A 15949-nucleotide genomic window follows, 5' to 3' on the forward strand; every position below is an offset into this window, starting at 1 on the left:
GTCGATAAAGACGACTTCTGTGACGCACGATACGCACAGTGAATTTAGAATACGTTAAAATTAAATCAATTCTCTGGAACGAACGTAGCTATTGCATGTAATATTTTTTAAATCCAAGATAAAAATTTAAGAATCGTGCATCTGGTACATATTAATACATTGTACGTGACGGTATTATAAAAACGTAGTAACAGTATTATCGTCGTCTGTATTCGCAAAGCACAATATCGGGCCAAGTGAAGGATGTCTAATTGCTGCTTCGAGATGCAAATAAAAATTACGTATGCGTGAAAATGAATACATGAACGCAACGTGTAATTTTTTTCTTTAATAACGTACTAACGAGTTGTAATCGTATCGCACCTTAACAAAAAAATTGTTAACGTTATTAGTAAAGAGTGCGATCGTTATTTCTCATGCATAACGCGTAATATACCAATCAATTTAATTGCATTATAATTGTGTAGGATTTGGTGGAATCCTGTTAGTTCGAATCCCACGTCGTCGATACGTATAAAAATCGACGACCATGCGAAAACCAATTTTTCACTTCGAAGCCAAACATATTAACCAACGATGGAACTAGATATTTGATTCGATCCGCGCAAATAGACGATTCGTAAAACCTTTTAGCAGCCCGACGCGTTATATTCCATTCATGCAAACATCCGGCCAACGAACCCGCCGCACAAACTAATGCGAGTAACCATGCATCGCCAGATGGAGTTTTAAACACTGCGATTTAAGTGCTGCTATACGCATCGACAATGACCGATCGAATTGATTCTGATTTTTATTATGTTATCCGTTTATGAGTTCGAATTTGTCCACTTTACTACCGTATAACTTATTTAAAATATACGTTTTGATTAATCAAGTAAACGTACACGAATATTTCAGAAATAAATTGCAGTAATCGCATTTAGTTAATTATGTAAATGATACTAATTATTGTATACTAATATGACCGATAATGGTAACAAGCGTTGCAAAAGTAAAAATGATCGAATACTTATTTTGCAAGTATGCAAAATTAATATTGTTTCTTATTCACATAGAAACATAATTATTTTCAACATTTTTGAATATCATCTGTATTACGAAATTATTACTTAACAATTATTAGAAACATTAAATTATAACTGAAAAAATTAAGATTGGAATTATCAATACAATGAAAAGTTAAAATTGTAGATTTCATCCGATATAAAGGAATCTCGAATTTTTATATTCTATTCTACAATCAAGCAGAAAGTTACTTAATTTAGAGCAATTACATCTTAATGGTGTTGATAATCATACGTGGGACTTGCGAAGAAAGTCTGATTTGCATGATACAGTATAGTCTTGAACAAAATTATTCAGATAACGATGCACTTCTATAATGAGAACAATTCTTGGTAACAATGTTTTGTAATGAAAAAAATAGCCTTACTAATCACCGACCGTGTGTAAAAATATATAATACAAAGTACAAAAGACGAAGAAAGGGGACACGGGAAGGAGCGAGCGTAGCACGCACACGAGTCTCCACGGGCAGGAAGCGTTACGGCGAGCCTTTATAATTAAATCCCTTTTATCGACGATATTCTAATGAAACGGCGAGTAATGATCGGTCCCCTCGAAGAGTGCGCAACGATCGAGTCATCGTTTCCGATCGAAATGTAATTCTCGCGATGTTTTTAATGGGCCAAGATCGCTGCGTCGAAACGACTGACAACGCCGTTTAAACGTGGCCACGAACGCGCATTAAGCGCACTTTGTAACGCCGTTTACAAGGGTCATCACGATCGGAGAGATCAGCTCGATTAAAATAATTACAACCGCGCGGATACGGGGGATTCGTGTCTCTGGAAAGGTGAAAAAAAAGAAAAAAAGGGAAGGAGTATTACTACGCCGAATAACAGTATCAGAGATCTCGAGGAGATGAGATGGTAATCTTTATGCTACAGTAGCTGGCACGCAGCGTGTTTCTTTGATACAATTCTTCAAACCCAGCAGGATTGATGCACGAGATTGGTATTTCCGCGAAGAAAACGTGTGTGCGGCAAGAGGTCGTCCGGGGGCGAGGCGTTTGCAGGGAAGAAGAACGAGCGGCCAGGAACGAGGACAAAGGAGTCGCGTCGACGCCCCGTGGCCCCGTAGGTGCATCCACGATATCATCTACCCATGTTCCTCTGCGTTATGCTTATGCTCGTGCATACGTAAAAGATGCGCGAGGTTGGAGCCGCTGCAACATTTTATCCGGTCCCGGTGCAAACTGCAAAAGAGTTCGTGTGATCTACCGCCCAGTGATATGTCGCCGCCGGGATTCCAAAGAGAACCGCAGCCTTTCTTACCTCTTCTCCGCCCCTCCTCCTTTTGTGACTCTGGCCGGCCGTTTGTTCTCGCGCCATTTTAATTAATTCTCGAACAATGCGACGGTGGAATGATTTTTTATTGTGCACGATTATCCGTGTGCGTGTACAAGAATTCATTATGTAACGTATGGTTCTTCGCAGACTTCTTTTACTCTCTCCGAGCGACCTGAAATGTTGTTACTTCGGCCGCACGCTTGCTCGTTTGCGTACGAATGCTGGCTCAGGAAACGAGGCGGGCCTTTGTTAATTGCCAAAGGTTCGAGAACGAGTTCATTCGCGAAACACGGGTTTTACTCTTCCTCCTCGAATTGTTGTTGGAACATTTTTCCCGCTCCGATATAATTCGAGGTGAATGGATTCGAAATTTCGATAAATCTTTTTCGAACGGAACGATAGTTTGGGAACGGGCTATTGTTTATTTCGTACACTCTCGTTCTATTGATAGAGGTATTGTACCGTGTTATTTGTATTTGAAACAAGACCAAATTGCAGAACAGATCCGTGAATGTAGCACGATTGGTACAACGGAACGAATAATCGACACTGTTCGCGATTCAGATCCGAATTCGCCAATAACCAATAATTAGATCAACAAATTAACCAAATTCGTTGAAATCTGTGATCTCATCCGATCAATTTACAGGTAATAAAGTCTGATGTACGATAAATTAAATTCACAAAACGAAAATCACCAAAAAACTTTGCTTCGTTCTTTCTTAACCTAACCTAATTTAATCGGTCTTTCTATTCGACCCACGACCACGAATATCGATATAAAATTCTCTTCGTTTCCTGTCAGAATGTAGATATTTTATAATCCAAAAAAACAAGACAAGAACAAAAGTATCGGTATCACGCTCAATTTTTGCCGAAAAATTCGTCGATTCGAAATGGAAAGTCGCGAGTGGAGGCGCAAATTCGCTCTGTTCGCAGCGTCTCTAGCGGCAAAAAACAGCATCTAGATCATGCCGTCCTTTCCACGGATGGCAAGCGACGCCGCACTGTAACAGTAAATTCGAGGCTGAACCCGATGATGGACTTCGCGCTCTCTATAGTTTTTGCCATATAAAGGGTCGCAATGGTATCGTGGTATCCGACAGGATTCGACTTTATATATTCGTCCATAATTGGAGCGACTGCACTCACTCCAATTGGCCACGGATATAAAACATCCCGTATAAAGAGCGTACTTTGGTGGGTTTCTTGCGTTGTTTTTAGTCCCCGTACCTTTGGTGGTCTCGTTAGAAGGACAGTGGGAGGTCCTTGGGAAAAACGGCAATAACACGCAACAAAGTCCTCGCGTTTCTAGTCGATCTCGTCGTTTCTGATCCCCTAAAAACCCAACGAGGCGCAGTAAAAAAATATGACGAGACTCACGTGGCCTCGTATCGTTCGTCCGCACAATTATCATAGCATTATATACGTACATCGAGGTAGCTTTGGTCAATTTTGAAACAATCATCGCGATTAATGCACACGGATACCTGGAAAAAATAAACTTTCAGATTATTCGAAAACGAGGTGGAATATTGAAAGAAGAAAGTATCAAGATTATTGAGGTTATGTTATACGTAAAGTAAACGAGTGTGAATTCGAACGAGAAAAAAATAGGGATAATCTAACCTGAGTATTTAAAAAAACTTACAACTTTTCTTATTCTGCTTCGATCCGAGCGAAAATGTAAAAGAAACAGATTTAAAAAAAAAAGTAAAGTGTGTAGTTACGATTCTACTTCTGCTATCGAAGCAATCTTAGCATTATATACGTACATCGAGGTAGCTTCGATCAATTTTGAAATAATCATCGCGATTAATGCACACGGATACCTGGAAAAAATAAACTTTCAGATTATTCGAAAACGAGGTGGAATATTGAAAGAAGAAAGTATCAAGATTATTGAGGTTATGTTATACGTAAAGTAAACGAGTATGAATTCGAACGAGAAAAAAATAGGAATAATCTAACCCGAGCATTTAAAAAAACTTACAACTTTTCTTATTCTGCTTCGATCCGAGCGAAAATGTAAAAGAAACAGATTTAAAAAAAAAGTAAAGTGTGTAGCTACGATTCTACTTCTGCTATCGAAGCAATCTTAGCATTATATACGTACATCAATTTTGAAATAATCATCGCGATTAATGCACACGGATACCTGGAAAAAATAAACTTTCAGATTATTCGAAAACGAGGTGGAATATTGAAAGAAGAAAGTATCAAGATTATTGAGGTTATGTTATACGTAAAGTAAACGAGTGTGAATTCGAACGAGAAAAAAATAGGAATAATCTAACCCGAGCATTTAAAAAAACTTACAACTTTTCTTATTCTGCTTCGATCCGAGCGAAAATGTAAAAGAAACAGATTTAAAAAAAAAGTAAAGTGTGTAGCTACGATTCTACTTCTGCTATCGAAGCAATCTTAGCATTATATACGTACATCGAGGTAGCTTCGGTCAATTTTGAAATAATCATCGCGATTAATGCACACGGATACCTGGAAAAAATAAACTTTCAGATTATTCGAAAACGAGTGTGAATTCGAACGAGAAAAAAATAGGGACGATAATCTAACCCGAGGATTTAAAAAAACTTACAACTTTTCTTATTCTGCTTCGATCCGAGCGAAAATGTAAAAGAAACAGATTTGAAAAAAAAGTAAAGTGTGTAGCTACGATTCTACTTCTGCTATCGAAGCAATCTTAGTGGAATAGAGCTCCCTTTCGATGGGCTATGTACTTAAGTATACTTACATCGCACGGCAACGAACGTAAAACGTTTCGGTGAGCAGAGTTATGGGCTCTAATGAGTCGAGGGGTTAAAGCGCGAGTCCCGAGATCCTCGTGGCAAAAGAAGAGAGCTAAAACCGTATCGGACCGTTCAATCTATCCTGACTACCGTTTACCACGGCATCGTTTAAAGTGGCCACAGGTGCTCGCCCGTATACCATACCGCCCGTAACAAAAAGAAAAAAAAAAAAGAGGAAGGAACGGATATAAGGCCGGAGGGGACGACGTCGTCGAGTATGAGATGTAATGTTTGGCTTTCTCATAGTTTTGCCGGGATGATTTTTAATACTTGATCGGTGCCGGCTCGGGTTTGTCGGCGGAAAGCCAGCTCAGAACTTCAAAGATTCGCGATCGACCACTTGGCTCTATACAGGCATTACATATTATCATGGCTGGTATCCAACCGAAGCGCGCGTGTCCCCTTGGTTCACGTCGTAAAGCGGCTTTCCGTGCATACAAAGTCGAGGGCTCAACCAACACTTTACGGGGTCGCGTTGTCGTCGGTTGGGCTAGAGGTCCGTGAAAAGAGCAAAGTATACCTCGGCGTACGCGGCTAATAGCTCGGCATTTTTTCTCCCGCAATACATATACCATGGAAATTGACCGGCTGTTTGAACGTTCCATGCGAAACATTTAACGCGGGATCGTGGATCAATACGTCGCATTAAGTAGATCGAAAATACCTCGACAAGTGTTTATTTTCCACGATATGCGCCTCGATTGTCATTCTTCAGATTGGGAATTTTTTTTTAAATCTGTTCAAGTATTATCGGGAAATACGACGAGATATTATTTCGAGGCAATCCAAAAATATATCGACGAATTTTTCACAGCCAGTCATTCAGATCGGTTTTCGATGCGACCAAACCAATTGCGTTTATCGATGCGCCCGACGAGAATGTCGCAGTCTGGCGCGATCAATCTTTGACGTCGATGTGACAGCTCGTGCTATTTCAGAGTGTGTCCCGCGCGATAATAGCGACTGCCAAGTGGCGACTATTAGTAGAATTTTAAGCCAGATACGCCAATCGCCGCGAGCGACGGAAGAGCGAATTAAAATGCATCCAATAGGGAGAATTCGCAAAATAGAAAAAAAGAGAGAACGATGGTAGGAAGAAGGGCAGAAAGTACTATCGACGATTCGTGTCGCTGTCAGTAACGACGCATTAACGCATTCATATCTCGCATCCCAACCCTCCGTTCGACTGCTGCTCGATGTCCGCACACTCGTTCTTTCGTACGCGGCTCGCGAACATTCGAAAAATATCCGAGACGATCGGACCGCTACACGAGCGAAGAACGTGTTAATTACGTGTCAACTTGTAAAACTCGCGAAAACTCTCTGCTCCGTATGATGTTTTATTCGTACGCCAAGTATCGGTGGCAAAAAGTGTGTCGCTAAATATAAGGGTTCGTTGACGTATTATACGTTGACTGGAATCACGCTCAAGGCGGCAATTCGAACGGGCGTCCATCGCACGAGTCACTCTTGTAGAGTATTACAATTTGTCATGCGAAATAACGAACGTCGCAAGAAACAGTGGAAAAAGTTGCGAGCGAGTTACGACGGTGACAGCGTGTAATAACGGCGGTTGGTAAACCGGCAATTTAACTCTTGTAAAGTATTTTTCTCGCGTTTCGCGACTTCTGCACAATATGAATACGCGATGGCGATAAGTACAATTAACTTTTAACTCACCTGCGCCTTTATTATGCAATCAGTCACGAAGAGTCCTCGAGAAATTTTTACCTCGATTGAAGAAGGAAAGCAATCAAAGACAAAGTATCAAGATCAAAGTTTAATTGCACGTTTCGTGCATATGTTTGGAATACAGGGTAATAGATGACCGAACGTTGATACGGCTTTTTATTCCTAAAGATAAGAAAAGTATCATGTAAAATTCATCTTTTCAAAAAACAGGTGTAAATTTCGTTAAAAAAATAATATACCTTTAATAATATAATAGAGATGAAAGATCGTATCACGATTTGTGACGATCGTGTAATTCCAATAACAAAAATTGTTGCAAAATGCAAAATATAACGGAGAGTCGTTCCATACGCATCTTGTACGCCTTCCATTTCCAATTAACTTTTACTCGAGATATTCCGACTTTTATAGTTTTCTATAAAGCATCGTCGGACCAATTATATTCAAGTTAACGAATGCTCGCTTTTCATTGGTGCAACGGTGCTACACTCGTTGTTACACTCGATCTTTTTCAGTTAGCTACTATATAAAATATTCGCGTTTCGTTACAGTTGCTATAATAACGCAAAATAATCGTATAATATATCATTATATATTTAATGTAACTATACAATGTGTATATCTTTTGAAATTTAAAACTTAATTCACCACATAATTGTGAATTCGATCGTGCAGTATCCCCACTCCTGACGTCATCGCAACACCATCCATCTAATTTTTAGGCTGTCAGTCCACGCGAACACGTCGGTAACGTTGGTCTATATTTTCTAACCTCGCGTGACAAATTCTTTGTTTCGTTATATTTTGTGTTAACGGTACGTATAACACAACAGCGATGGAAAATTCGTGGAATAAATCTTATTTTATTTACGAATTCGTAATATAATTCGTCCGAGGACGAATACGTACGACGTAAATTTACGCGTGTCGATTAGTGAAAGACGTAAACATACCGAGCCACGCATTCGCCACAGTTCTTCGAGCTATGGAAGAACGAACAACGTACGGATCGTGGAGAAATCGAGGCATCCTTTGCGAGTTCGAGGTTCGCGTCGTCCCAGGGAATCCGCTATGCCGCCCACGTCGTCGCCGATTACCGGGAGGTATACGTGAAAGGTAAGGGCAGTTGGATCGAGGATAACGATCGTTTATCGGCGCCAATGAACTATCGTCCTCTTGTCGACAGATCGATTCGAGGAAATGGAGAATTGCGGTAATTGCGATAAGTGATATCGCTCGAAAGAACGATTTCGCGGTGGAGAAAGATGTTAATCGCTCCAATCGCTGTTATAAAAAATTTAAAACATTCATAGATATCCGAACCATTCGATTCACAGATCGAGGATAATTCTCGCGTCGCGAAATGCGCCGTTGTCAATATTTTCTAAGATGGCGTCGCGCAAAGAAAATTTCACGGTTAACCTATAGAATAATAGTCGAGCATAAATGTACAAAGCCACGTTATTCGAATAATATATCGAAAATGTGAAATATATAAATTATTCGGCTCGTATATGTTATTTATCTCGTTCCATTTCGTCTAATTTATCATTATTAATTATCCGTTACATAATATTATTGATTTCAATAATAATCTAATAAATCTCAATTTCTTCAAAAACGAAGCCCTGTATTAATCTTCTTCGCGTTTCCTTCCAGTTTTCCATCCCTCTTCAATTTTCACTCGATATGCACTCCACCCTACGTATGAGAAAAAGGGACATCGAGGGGAAGCAGCAAGCAAACGAGCCACGTAAAAAACAAGAGGCATGACGGAATATAAGTGAAATCGCAATAATTACAGGCGGCACGGATCGCAAATCCTGCAATACGGTAGTCAGTAGGCGGTATGGCCTACCAACAGGCGCATACAGGTATACGCAAGCTCTTTGTCGGACGGAGGTGGAGTACGGGTTATATTGGCGCCACCTCCTGCACGGTTAAGCGAGCGACTAGGGCAGACTTACGCCTTACGCCTCTCTCACTCCAACCCCACCCTCTGCCTCGCTACGCTATCTCGCTCGATCTCCCTTTCTCTCTCCTCTCTCCCTCCTTTCTCCAGTTCCACAGTCCGTCGCTCCTCGTTCTCCCTCGGTGCTTTTCCCCTTCCCCGCCGCTCTCTCTTCTGCTCTTTTCTCTCTCTCTCTCTTTCTCTCTCCCTCCCTCTTTCTCTACCCTCCCGCCCCTTCCTCGTACACGGCTCGTTCGCTCGCTCGCTCGCTCGCTCGCTCGCGCGCTCTCTGCCCTCCTCTCGTCCCTCTCTCCTCGCTGATGCTGCAACTCCGGCTCGGCTAACCCAACCTAACCCGCGGGCCAACTTCATTCCACGCCGACTGACCACCACCGACGGCCGTCGTCGTCCTCGACGCCGTCGTCGTCGTCATAGAACGCGGGTCACGCGACACGCCGTGTCGACGTCGTTACCGTGTGTTCGTGCGTTCTCCGTTCGGTTTTTTCGCGGGTCTTCCGGCGACTATCCTCGAACGTTTTATATATATATACATATGTATATATATACATATATGTATACATATATGTATATATATATATAATCCTTGGTTCACGACAGTGACAGGGAAACGGCCACCGTGTGAGGGGGAAAAAGAGGGAAGGCTAAGAAACGGAGAGAGAGAGAGAGAAAAAAAGAGGGAGGGAGGGAGATAGATAGTGACCAAGTGCGACGAAATATAGTTTTTCCGACCGAACCGTTCAAGGGAGGAAATCGGGAGAAATCTGGGAACCAGACACCCGGCGTGGAGACACGGATTGATCCAGACGTCCCGCCGCGCGGATTTAGTGTCCCGTTTCGACCCTTACGCATTTCGATTGTGGAACGAGGAGGGACGATCATGGACATATCGGAAGATTGTTGGGAGCACGTGGGACTGCTTCAAGAGGTCTCCGCCGCGGAACCACCCCCGCCACCACCCGCTCCCGACTTCCTAATTCAGCAACAGGAGGTGAGCAGCCCGTTTCTTTTTCTTCGGTCTCGCGATCGAGCGTTGTTCGGTCGATACGATTCGGGAGAAAAAAGCGCGGGAGATTGGACGCGTTATAGTTTTTTCTGCAAAGTGTCGGTTTAAACGTTCGTTTTATACTTTTTATTCTATTTTATCGTCCCCGTTAATGCACGTAGCTATTTACATTATTTTTTATTATTCGTGAAAAAGTATATACGGTTGTTAAGATAATATTACAAGGAGACGTGGTATAATTATTGTTTAATTGCTCGAGATAAAGGGATACAGTTGACATCACTAATTATCGTTAGTGACGTAAGATTTTTAATTTTGTAGTTATCGGTCATTATTTTACGCGATATCGCTAGATTTTCTTCCGTTCTTAAGTAGGATAGAGCAAAAAAAAAAAAAAAAAAAAAATCAAAAGTAGGCTAGTTGTGGTAGATAAAATAAATCGGTTGATCGCTTGATTTTCCTTCGGAACATGGTGTTTAAATTAACTGGAACTTGTACATTTAATAAAGCTAAAGTATTTAAAGTAATTTATATCCACGTACTTGGCGCAAGTGGACTATACACATTGTCACACGTTATCATAATAACGCGTAGTGTGTGCCGGTTTTGTTTCGTTGGAAACGTACGTAGACATTCCATAAAGCGACCGTTTCAAAAAATGGTCGTCGAAATTGGTAACAACGATAGCGTAAATTAATCCAATAATCATCGTGAATATCCAACATGTTGGTGGAATTGATATTTCGGACGAACGAGATCGATAAAAAAAAAAAAAAAAAACGTTCGAACGATTCTATTTTGTGCAACGAGACCACTTCGTCAACGAATTTCAATTGTAGATATGAAATCAAATCTCTGTTACCCTCTAATTGATGCATTACGAATTAAAACGTGCACGCGATCATCTAGTATTACGTAGCTTTTATCGCGATATTTCGATGGCATCGCTGCACTTTTCTCTCCAACAATTTCGCCAACGACATCGAATCACTTTTACCGAATTAATCGGCCGACATGTAGCCTCTTAGTTCGCGCCAATTATTCCCAACAAAATGTGTATCAAAATCTTCGATTGCACGAATTTCGAATTTTGAAGCGTACGTGTATCGCTTCCTCTTCTCTTCTGTTTATTATTTCAAATATAAAGGACGCGAAATTCGATCTCTCAAATTTTGCCTCCGGACGGAATGACGGAATTAGCGAAAGGCACGAAGAGGTATCGAGAAGGCGAACGTTGGAAAAAAATTTATGACGTATTGTTACCGTGTGAAACTAGTCGCCTCGGTGGTGGGGATACCAATACCCTTAACACGCGTCCGCAAGAAGTGGCCGCGCATATAACGAATTAAATACCGTAATTCTCTGCCCTTCTAAAAGCATCGTGTATCCAAGCTGGACGTGACGGGACTTGGAAATCGAACGAACCGCAGCTGTCCCTCCCGTCCTCTCGATTTCTCTGTTTGCTCAACCAGAGCAGCCGGTAATAATCGCGCGATCAATCGAAGAATTTAGATATCATTACGGCGCTCGGGAAGGAACGTGACGGTTGACCCGTGGCTCGAGATCCGAGGGGGGAGGATGAACGGAAGGCACTCGTTCCGTTTCAATTTCGGGGTAACGAGCCTCTCTCGCGGCTGAACGGTACGGATCCATAGAGGGCGTCCGGTGCCCTGTAATCATCCCGGAAATTATAGGCATTTATCCGCGGCATGAATGAACGCATAGGAAAGTTTAAGAAGATATCGGTGGCATCGAGGTGCGTCAGAGGCGCGTGCAGGGTCCCCTTTGGAGAACTCTTCGCCCCTTCTGCCAATTTCTAGAGGCACCTGCAGCTGTACAAGACTCGATCGAGAGGCCCAGATTCGTGTATTCCGTTCTTCTTCTTCTTCTCCTTTTTCTCCTTCGTTATTTTTCTTATTCTTTTTTTTTTTTTTTGATTCTTTTACGTGTGCGTGTGCACATGGACGAAATTCTGGGACACGAACTATGTATCGAGGCTCGGTTAATTCTTCCTTCCCGACGGTAATAACTGCGCCAACATAAGTTGCAATCAGCTGTCCGTACGTATGGGTGTGTACATTACGCGGCACGCATACTCGCGTGTGCATTATTATGATAAACGATTATATTATATAGGGTGTTGCAATTTTTATGCGCAAACTTGCCGATATCCTTATAAATAACAACGATGGTTTTTCAATCGTAGATCCTCGTAGATAAGTCGCTGTATTGCACAGGGTGTCCCATTTTTAAGCGCTAAAATTTTTCAATACGTGAGAAGGAAAGAGGAAAAAGACAATTATAAATTATAAATTAATTAATTTTACGATAAACCGACCAACGCGGTTTAGTTTCGCGGTAATGGAGTTTTTAAAAAATACATTCGCCCAAGTTTTAGCTGCTCGACGGACGGTTAAAATTCATGGTTGCTTATACGCGACGTCGAGCGTGAAAGAGAAACTGTACACCCTGTATACACGTATGGATGTACACTCGGCGCCGCGTAGAATTCTCGAGAGCCGCTGCCGTTATTATTATTAAATTGCTTCCTTAGTGCACGCGAAGAATTATAAACAACCGATACACAGCCTTGCAGCGTTGTTGCTCTTCCTCCCGGCCGATTTTAATACGTTTCAGAAGATTAAAACATTAAGTGTTCCTCCTTTCTCTCTTCGATTGCAAAAATTAACAATTGTCACTCGAGGAATTTCGATTACCTGTAACGATGTCAAAATTCTTGGTTTAATTCGGGATGAATAATTTTATTATGCGATTTTAGTTGGAAAGCATTCGAACTCGCCCCAGGAAACACAATTTCTCGAGATTCGTTTAAACAAAGATAAACGAGAATTAATCAAGCGTTAAGAAAATATCACCTTGTACGATGGAAAACCCGTTTGAACGAGTAAATAAAAATGAAGAGATATAAAATTGCGTTGCATCTTCATTTGCATTTGTTGGAGGCCCGTTTAAGTGAAAATAAATAAGTTAAATTAAAAAAAGGGGGACAAGGTGAAAAAAGAAGAGAAGGGGAGAGACACGAGGAAGGAATACGAAAATCGAGGATCGAACTCGTGTTCACCTATGCTCGAGTAATCAGTCCCGATATTCCCACACGGGCCCATTCTGGCCCGCCGTGGGAAACTCATACGTGAGTCGTATCCCTTGCGAGAGACTTGTCCGTTTTTCGACCGGCTCTCCGCTACCTCCAATCGTGCAAATATAATTTTTCCTACCTTGAAACGATATTTTTCATAATTTTCCATTAGAAGAAATAGCTCGGGAAATTATTATTTATCGTAAATTTCATTTTTCCTTTCGCCGAGTAATGAAAATCGAGAGAAAATCTCGAATTGAGAATCAGAAAAATCGTATAAGATCGCACGGGGAGGAATCGGTCGGTGATTTTTTAATTCCTAGGATCGGAGGGATGACACCGAAAAAACGACGCTTGTCGGAGGGAATACGAAGCACGGAGCACGTAGCAACTTCGTGAGAGAACTCGGCCGATTCGTACGATAACGACGGCGTACGAGCTGCTTCCGAATTGCTTCCTTTGCCGCGGTGTGCGTCGTCGTGAAAATTGAAATGAGAAGTGGAACGAGGCCTGGCCGCCTCCGCTGCGATTCGCACGTCCGTGGAATTCCACGGACGATCCCAGGACAGACTGCAAGAACGCCCTCTGATCCAAACCGATCGCCGATGCTAAGATATTCCGTTCTTCGCCGAATCGGAATGCGACGCGCGCCAATCCATTGTGTCCACAATTGCCGGGAAAATGAAGAGAAGCGATTCGCCGAGTTTTAATAATTGGACGTATTTTTACCCAGCTTTGAAAGTTGAAGAAGAGAAACTTTGTATTTTTTTTTTTTTTTTTTTTACTCCTCGTTGATTACCTTGGGGATGGGATTTTATCGAAGAAACGTGTTTTGAACGTGTTTAAATTTCGTCAGGACATTAGTTCTTCGATCGTATCGCGGCACGAATCAACTATGACTTTATCGCGTTTATATAAGCGGATCATTTTAAATAAAATAAATTGCTCGAGTGGAAAGAAAAAGAAAGTTTCATGATAAATTATCGGTACACCTTTCTCTCTCTTTGGCATTATTTTCCCTTAATGCCGCCCCTAAATATCCCCGAGATCGCTTTATGTCCTCCCGTTAGAACGCGACGATACGAGTCCAGATTCGAGCGTGAACCGACGAACAACAAGATTCCCGATGAAATTTATTAGCTGGCCGTAAATTATGGCACGGTACACCTGTGCTTTACCACGTTTCGACTTGTCTCGGGCCCGATCACCTCACGAAGCGTCTCTTTATAGGACCCGAGACTTCCACTTCCGGCCGAAACACGGAACCCCTTTGATATCAGTGCTCTCGAATCCTCTCGCTGCTTCTCCAATAGCTTTCGAAAGAAGGCGGTTTCGTTATCCGGTTAATCTTGACGTTGCTCCGTAAGGATACGTAACACCTTTACCATTTTGATCCAAACGCCAGCTGCAACTTGTGCTCTTGCCTTTTAATTCCTCCGGGTCCGGATTCGATCGCTTTGTATTAATTAGGGTTGATTAACGGCCGACGATTAAGGGATCTCCGCAGATACGATCCGGAAATTTTCGCGAAACTCCGAATTCTTTGTTATCTTATTTGCCGTTTATTATTTCTTGTTCTTTCTTTAGTACGTATTCTCTGGTACGTATCTCGTCGCTCGACGACTGAAATGAACGTTATTCGGTTGGAAAGGGTCGATATCGATTAGAAAAACGTATCAAATTTTTCGATATCGAATGTATAAACTTGTGTTACATTTTTTATCACAGTTACCCAGTCTCTATGGGTGTAATAGGTTATAAGAGATATATCGTACGGAGCTAGTACGAGGTATACGATTCCCTAAAGACGGTGCTGCCATCATTTGCCAATTTCGAAGATCGTTTGAAGCGGACAGATAATACCTGTCTCGTTTATAAACCGACTGTCTCGCTAACTGACCTATTTCGAGGATTCCTTGGAGTGTAATGTCTCGAGCTATTGTCTGTTCAAGCCGAATGGACGACAGGGTAATGGCGGGCTTTACGATTTAGAGATTTAATATTCGCGCGGTAAGTGGCCGCCGCGGCTTGTGGGCCGCTTTACAACGCGTCCGGGCCAGATTTACCCGTTTACGGTCCAATTTACTGTCGTGGTTAAAACCGTGCCGCGTGAATCACGTGGAAAGAATCGTCCATGTTCACGCGAAAACCGGCATAAATCCCCTTCCAGTATTTATTCGTTGCAGCCTTCCTTCGAATATTTGTGGAAACTGAAATTTTCTCGTTGTCTTTCTACGGTCCTTTTTCAGACGAATAAAAGACGAGAATATTTCTATGTATCGCTATTTATTTGTGCATCTCGGTTCCGCGTGAAATTATTCGTTTTACCGGGTCCAAGGACGATTCCACCCGAATATGATCGACGACTGCCGAGCATAGTCGATGATTCCCGAACGTATACGAGAAGCGCGTATAACGTATAACGCTGCATATATCGGTTTCAAGGATAGAAAAATCCCTCGCCCAAGAAAATAACCCGCACGAATACGCATAATTACAATCGCGCCGATGAAATATGAACGCAGTTAATCAAAACGCTTTTATTCGAGCGCGTTTCTCTTCGGTGAGGGGAAAAAAAGGGAAAAAGAGAGGAAGAGCGGGAAACATTACAGGCTACACACACACCTTTGGCATCAATCTTCTCCAAATCGGGCTGGAATTATCGGGCATCGCGCGAGATGCATGAAACGATACGATACGTCGTTCTTCTCTCTTTCTCTCTCTCTCTCTCTTTCTCCTACTCTCTCGATACTACTAAATTTCGTACCGGCTTGATACCATCTTCCCACAATCTAAGCGTCCCACGCAGAGAGCTCCCATGGCGCTTCGAAGAGGGGAAAGATGTCGCTAGACGGGACGCTCCATCGGGCGTTCCGCTCGATGATATCTCCTTTTCCCGAACGCTCGTTGCGACTGTTCACACGGCGTGCAAGTAACACACCCCGATATTCCGCGATCCTCTTCGAGCCAGGATACGCACTTGTCGTTCAGCCACTTGTCGCCCTTCCTGCTTCCACAGGC

At 42.2% G+C, this 15949-nt stretch overlaps 2 protein-coding genes and 1 long non-coding RNA gene across 3 annotated transcripts in view; 2 read left to right on the top strand and 1 right to left on the bottom strand.

The window, feature by feature from the left end:
* Positions 1–1342: 1342 nt before the first annotated feature.
* Positions 1343–4116, bottom strand: LOC107998529 (uncharacterized). Its single transcript, XR_001766207.2, has 3 exons — positions 3788–4116; positions 2340–3692; positions 1343–2260 (listed from the first exon to the last, which is right to left on the bottom strand). It is a non-coding gene; the product is annotated as an uncharacterized LOC107998529 (long non-coding RNA).
* A 3725-nt stretch (positions 4117–7841) lies between these two features.
* LOC107997777 (uncharacterized) lies at positions 7842–9058 on the top strand. Its single transcript, XM_028666681.2, has 2 exons — positions 7842–7972; positions 8629–9058. Exons 1-2 carry the CDS (start codon positions 7842–7844, stop codon positions 8798–8800), a joined length of 303 nt encoding a protein of 100 aa, XP_028522482.1. The 3' UTR covers positions 8801–9058.
* Positions 9059–9563: 505 nt separating this feature from the next.
* Positions 9564–15949, top strand: part of LOC107997154 (homeobox protein caupolican-like) — a 78483-nt gene continuing 72097 nt past the window's right edge. Inside the window, exon 1 of the mRNA XM_062081301.1 lies at positions 9564–9816. Coding sequence (XP_061937285.1) covers positions 9706–9816 — 111 coding nt within the window. The 5' untranslated portion in view covers positions 9564–9705. The remainder of the gene's footprint in view (positions 9817–15949) is intronic.

Source organism: Apis cerana, linkage group LG11 (genome assembly GCF_029169275.1).
Source record: "Apis cerana isolate GH-2021 linkage group LG11, AcerK_1.0, whole genome shotgun sequence".
Taxonomy (NCBI): Eukaryota; Metazoa; Arthropoda; class Insecta; order Hymenoptera; family Apidae; genus Apis; species Apis cerana.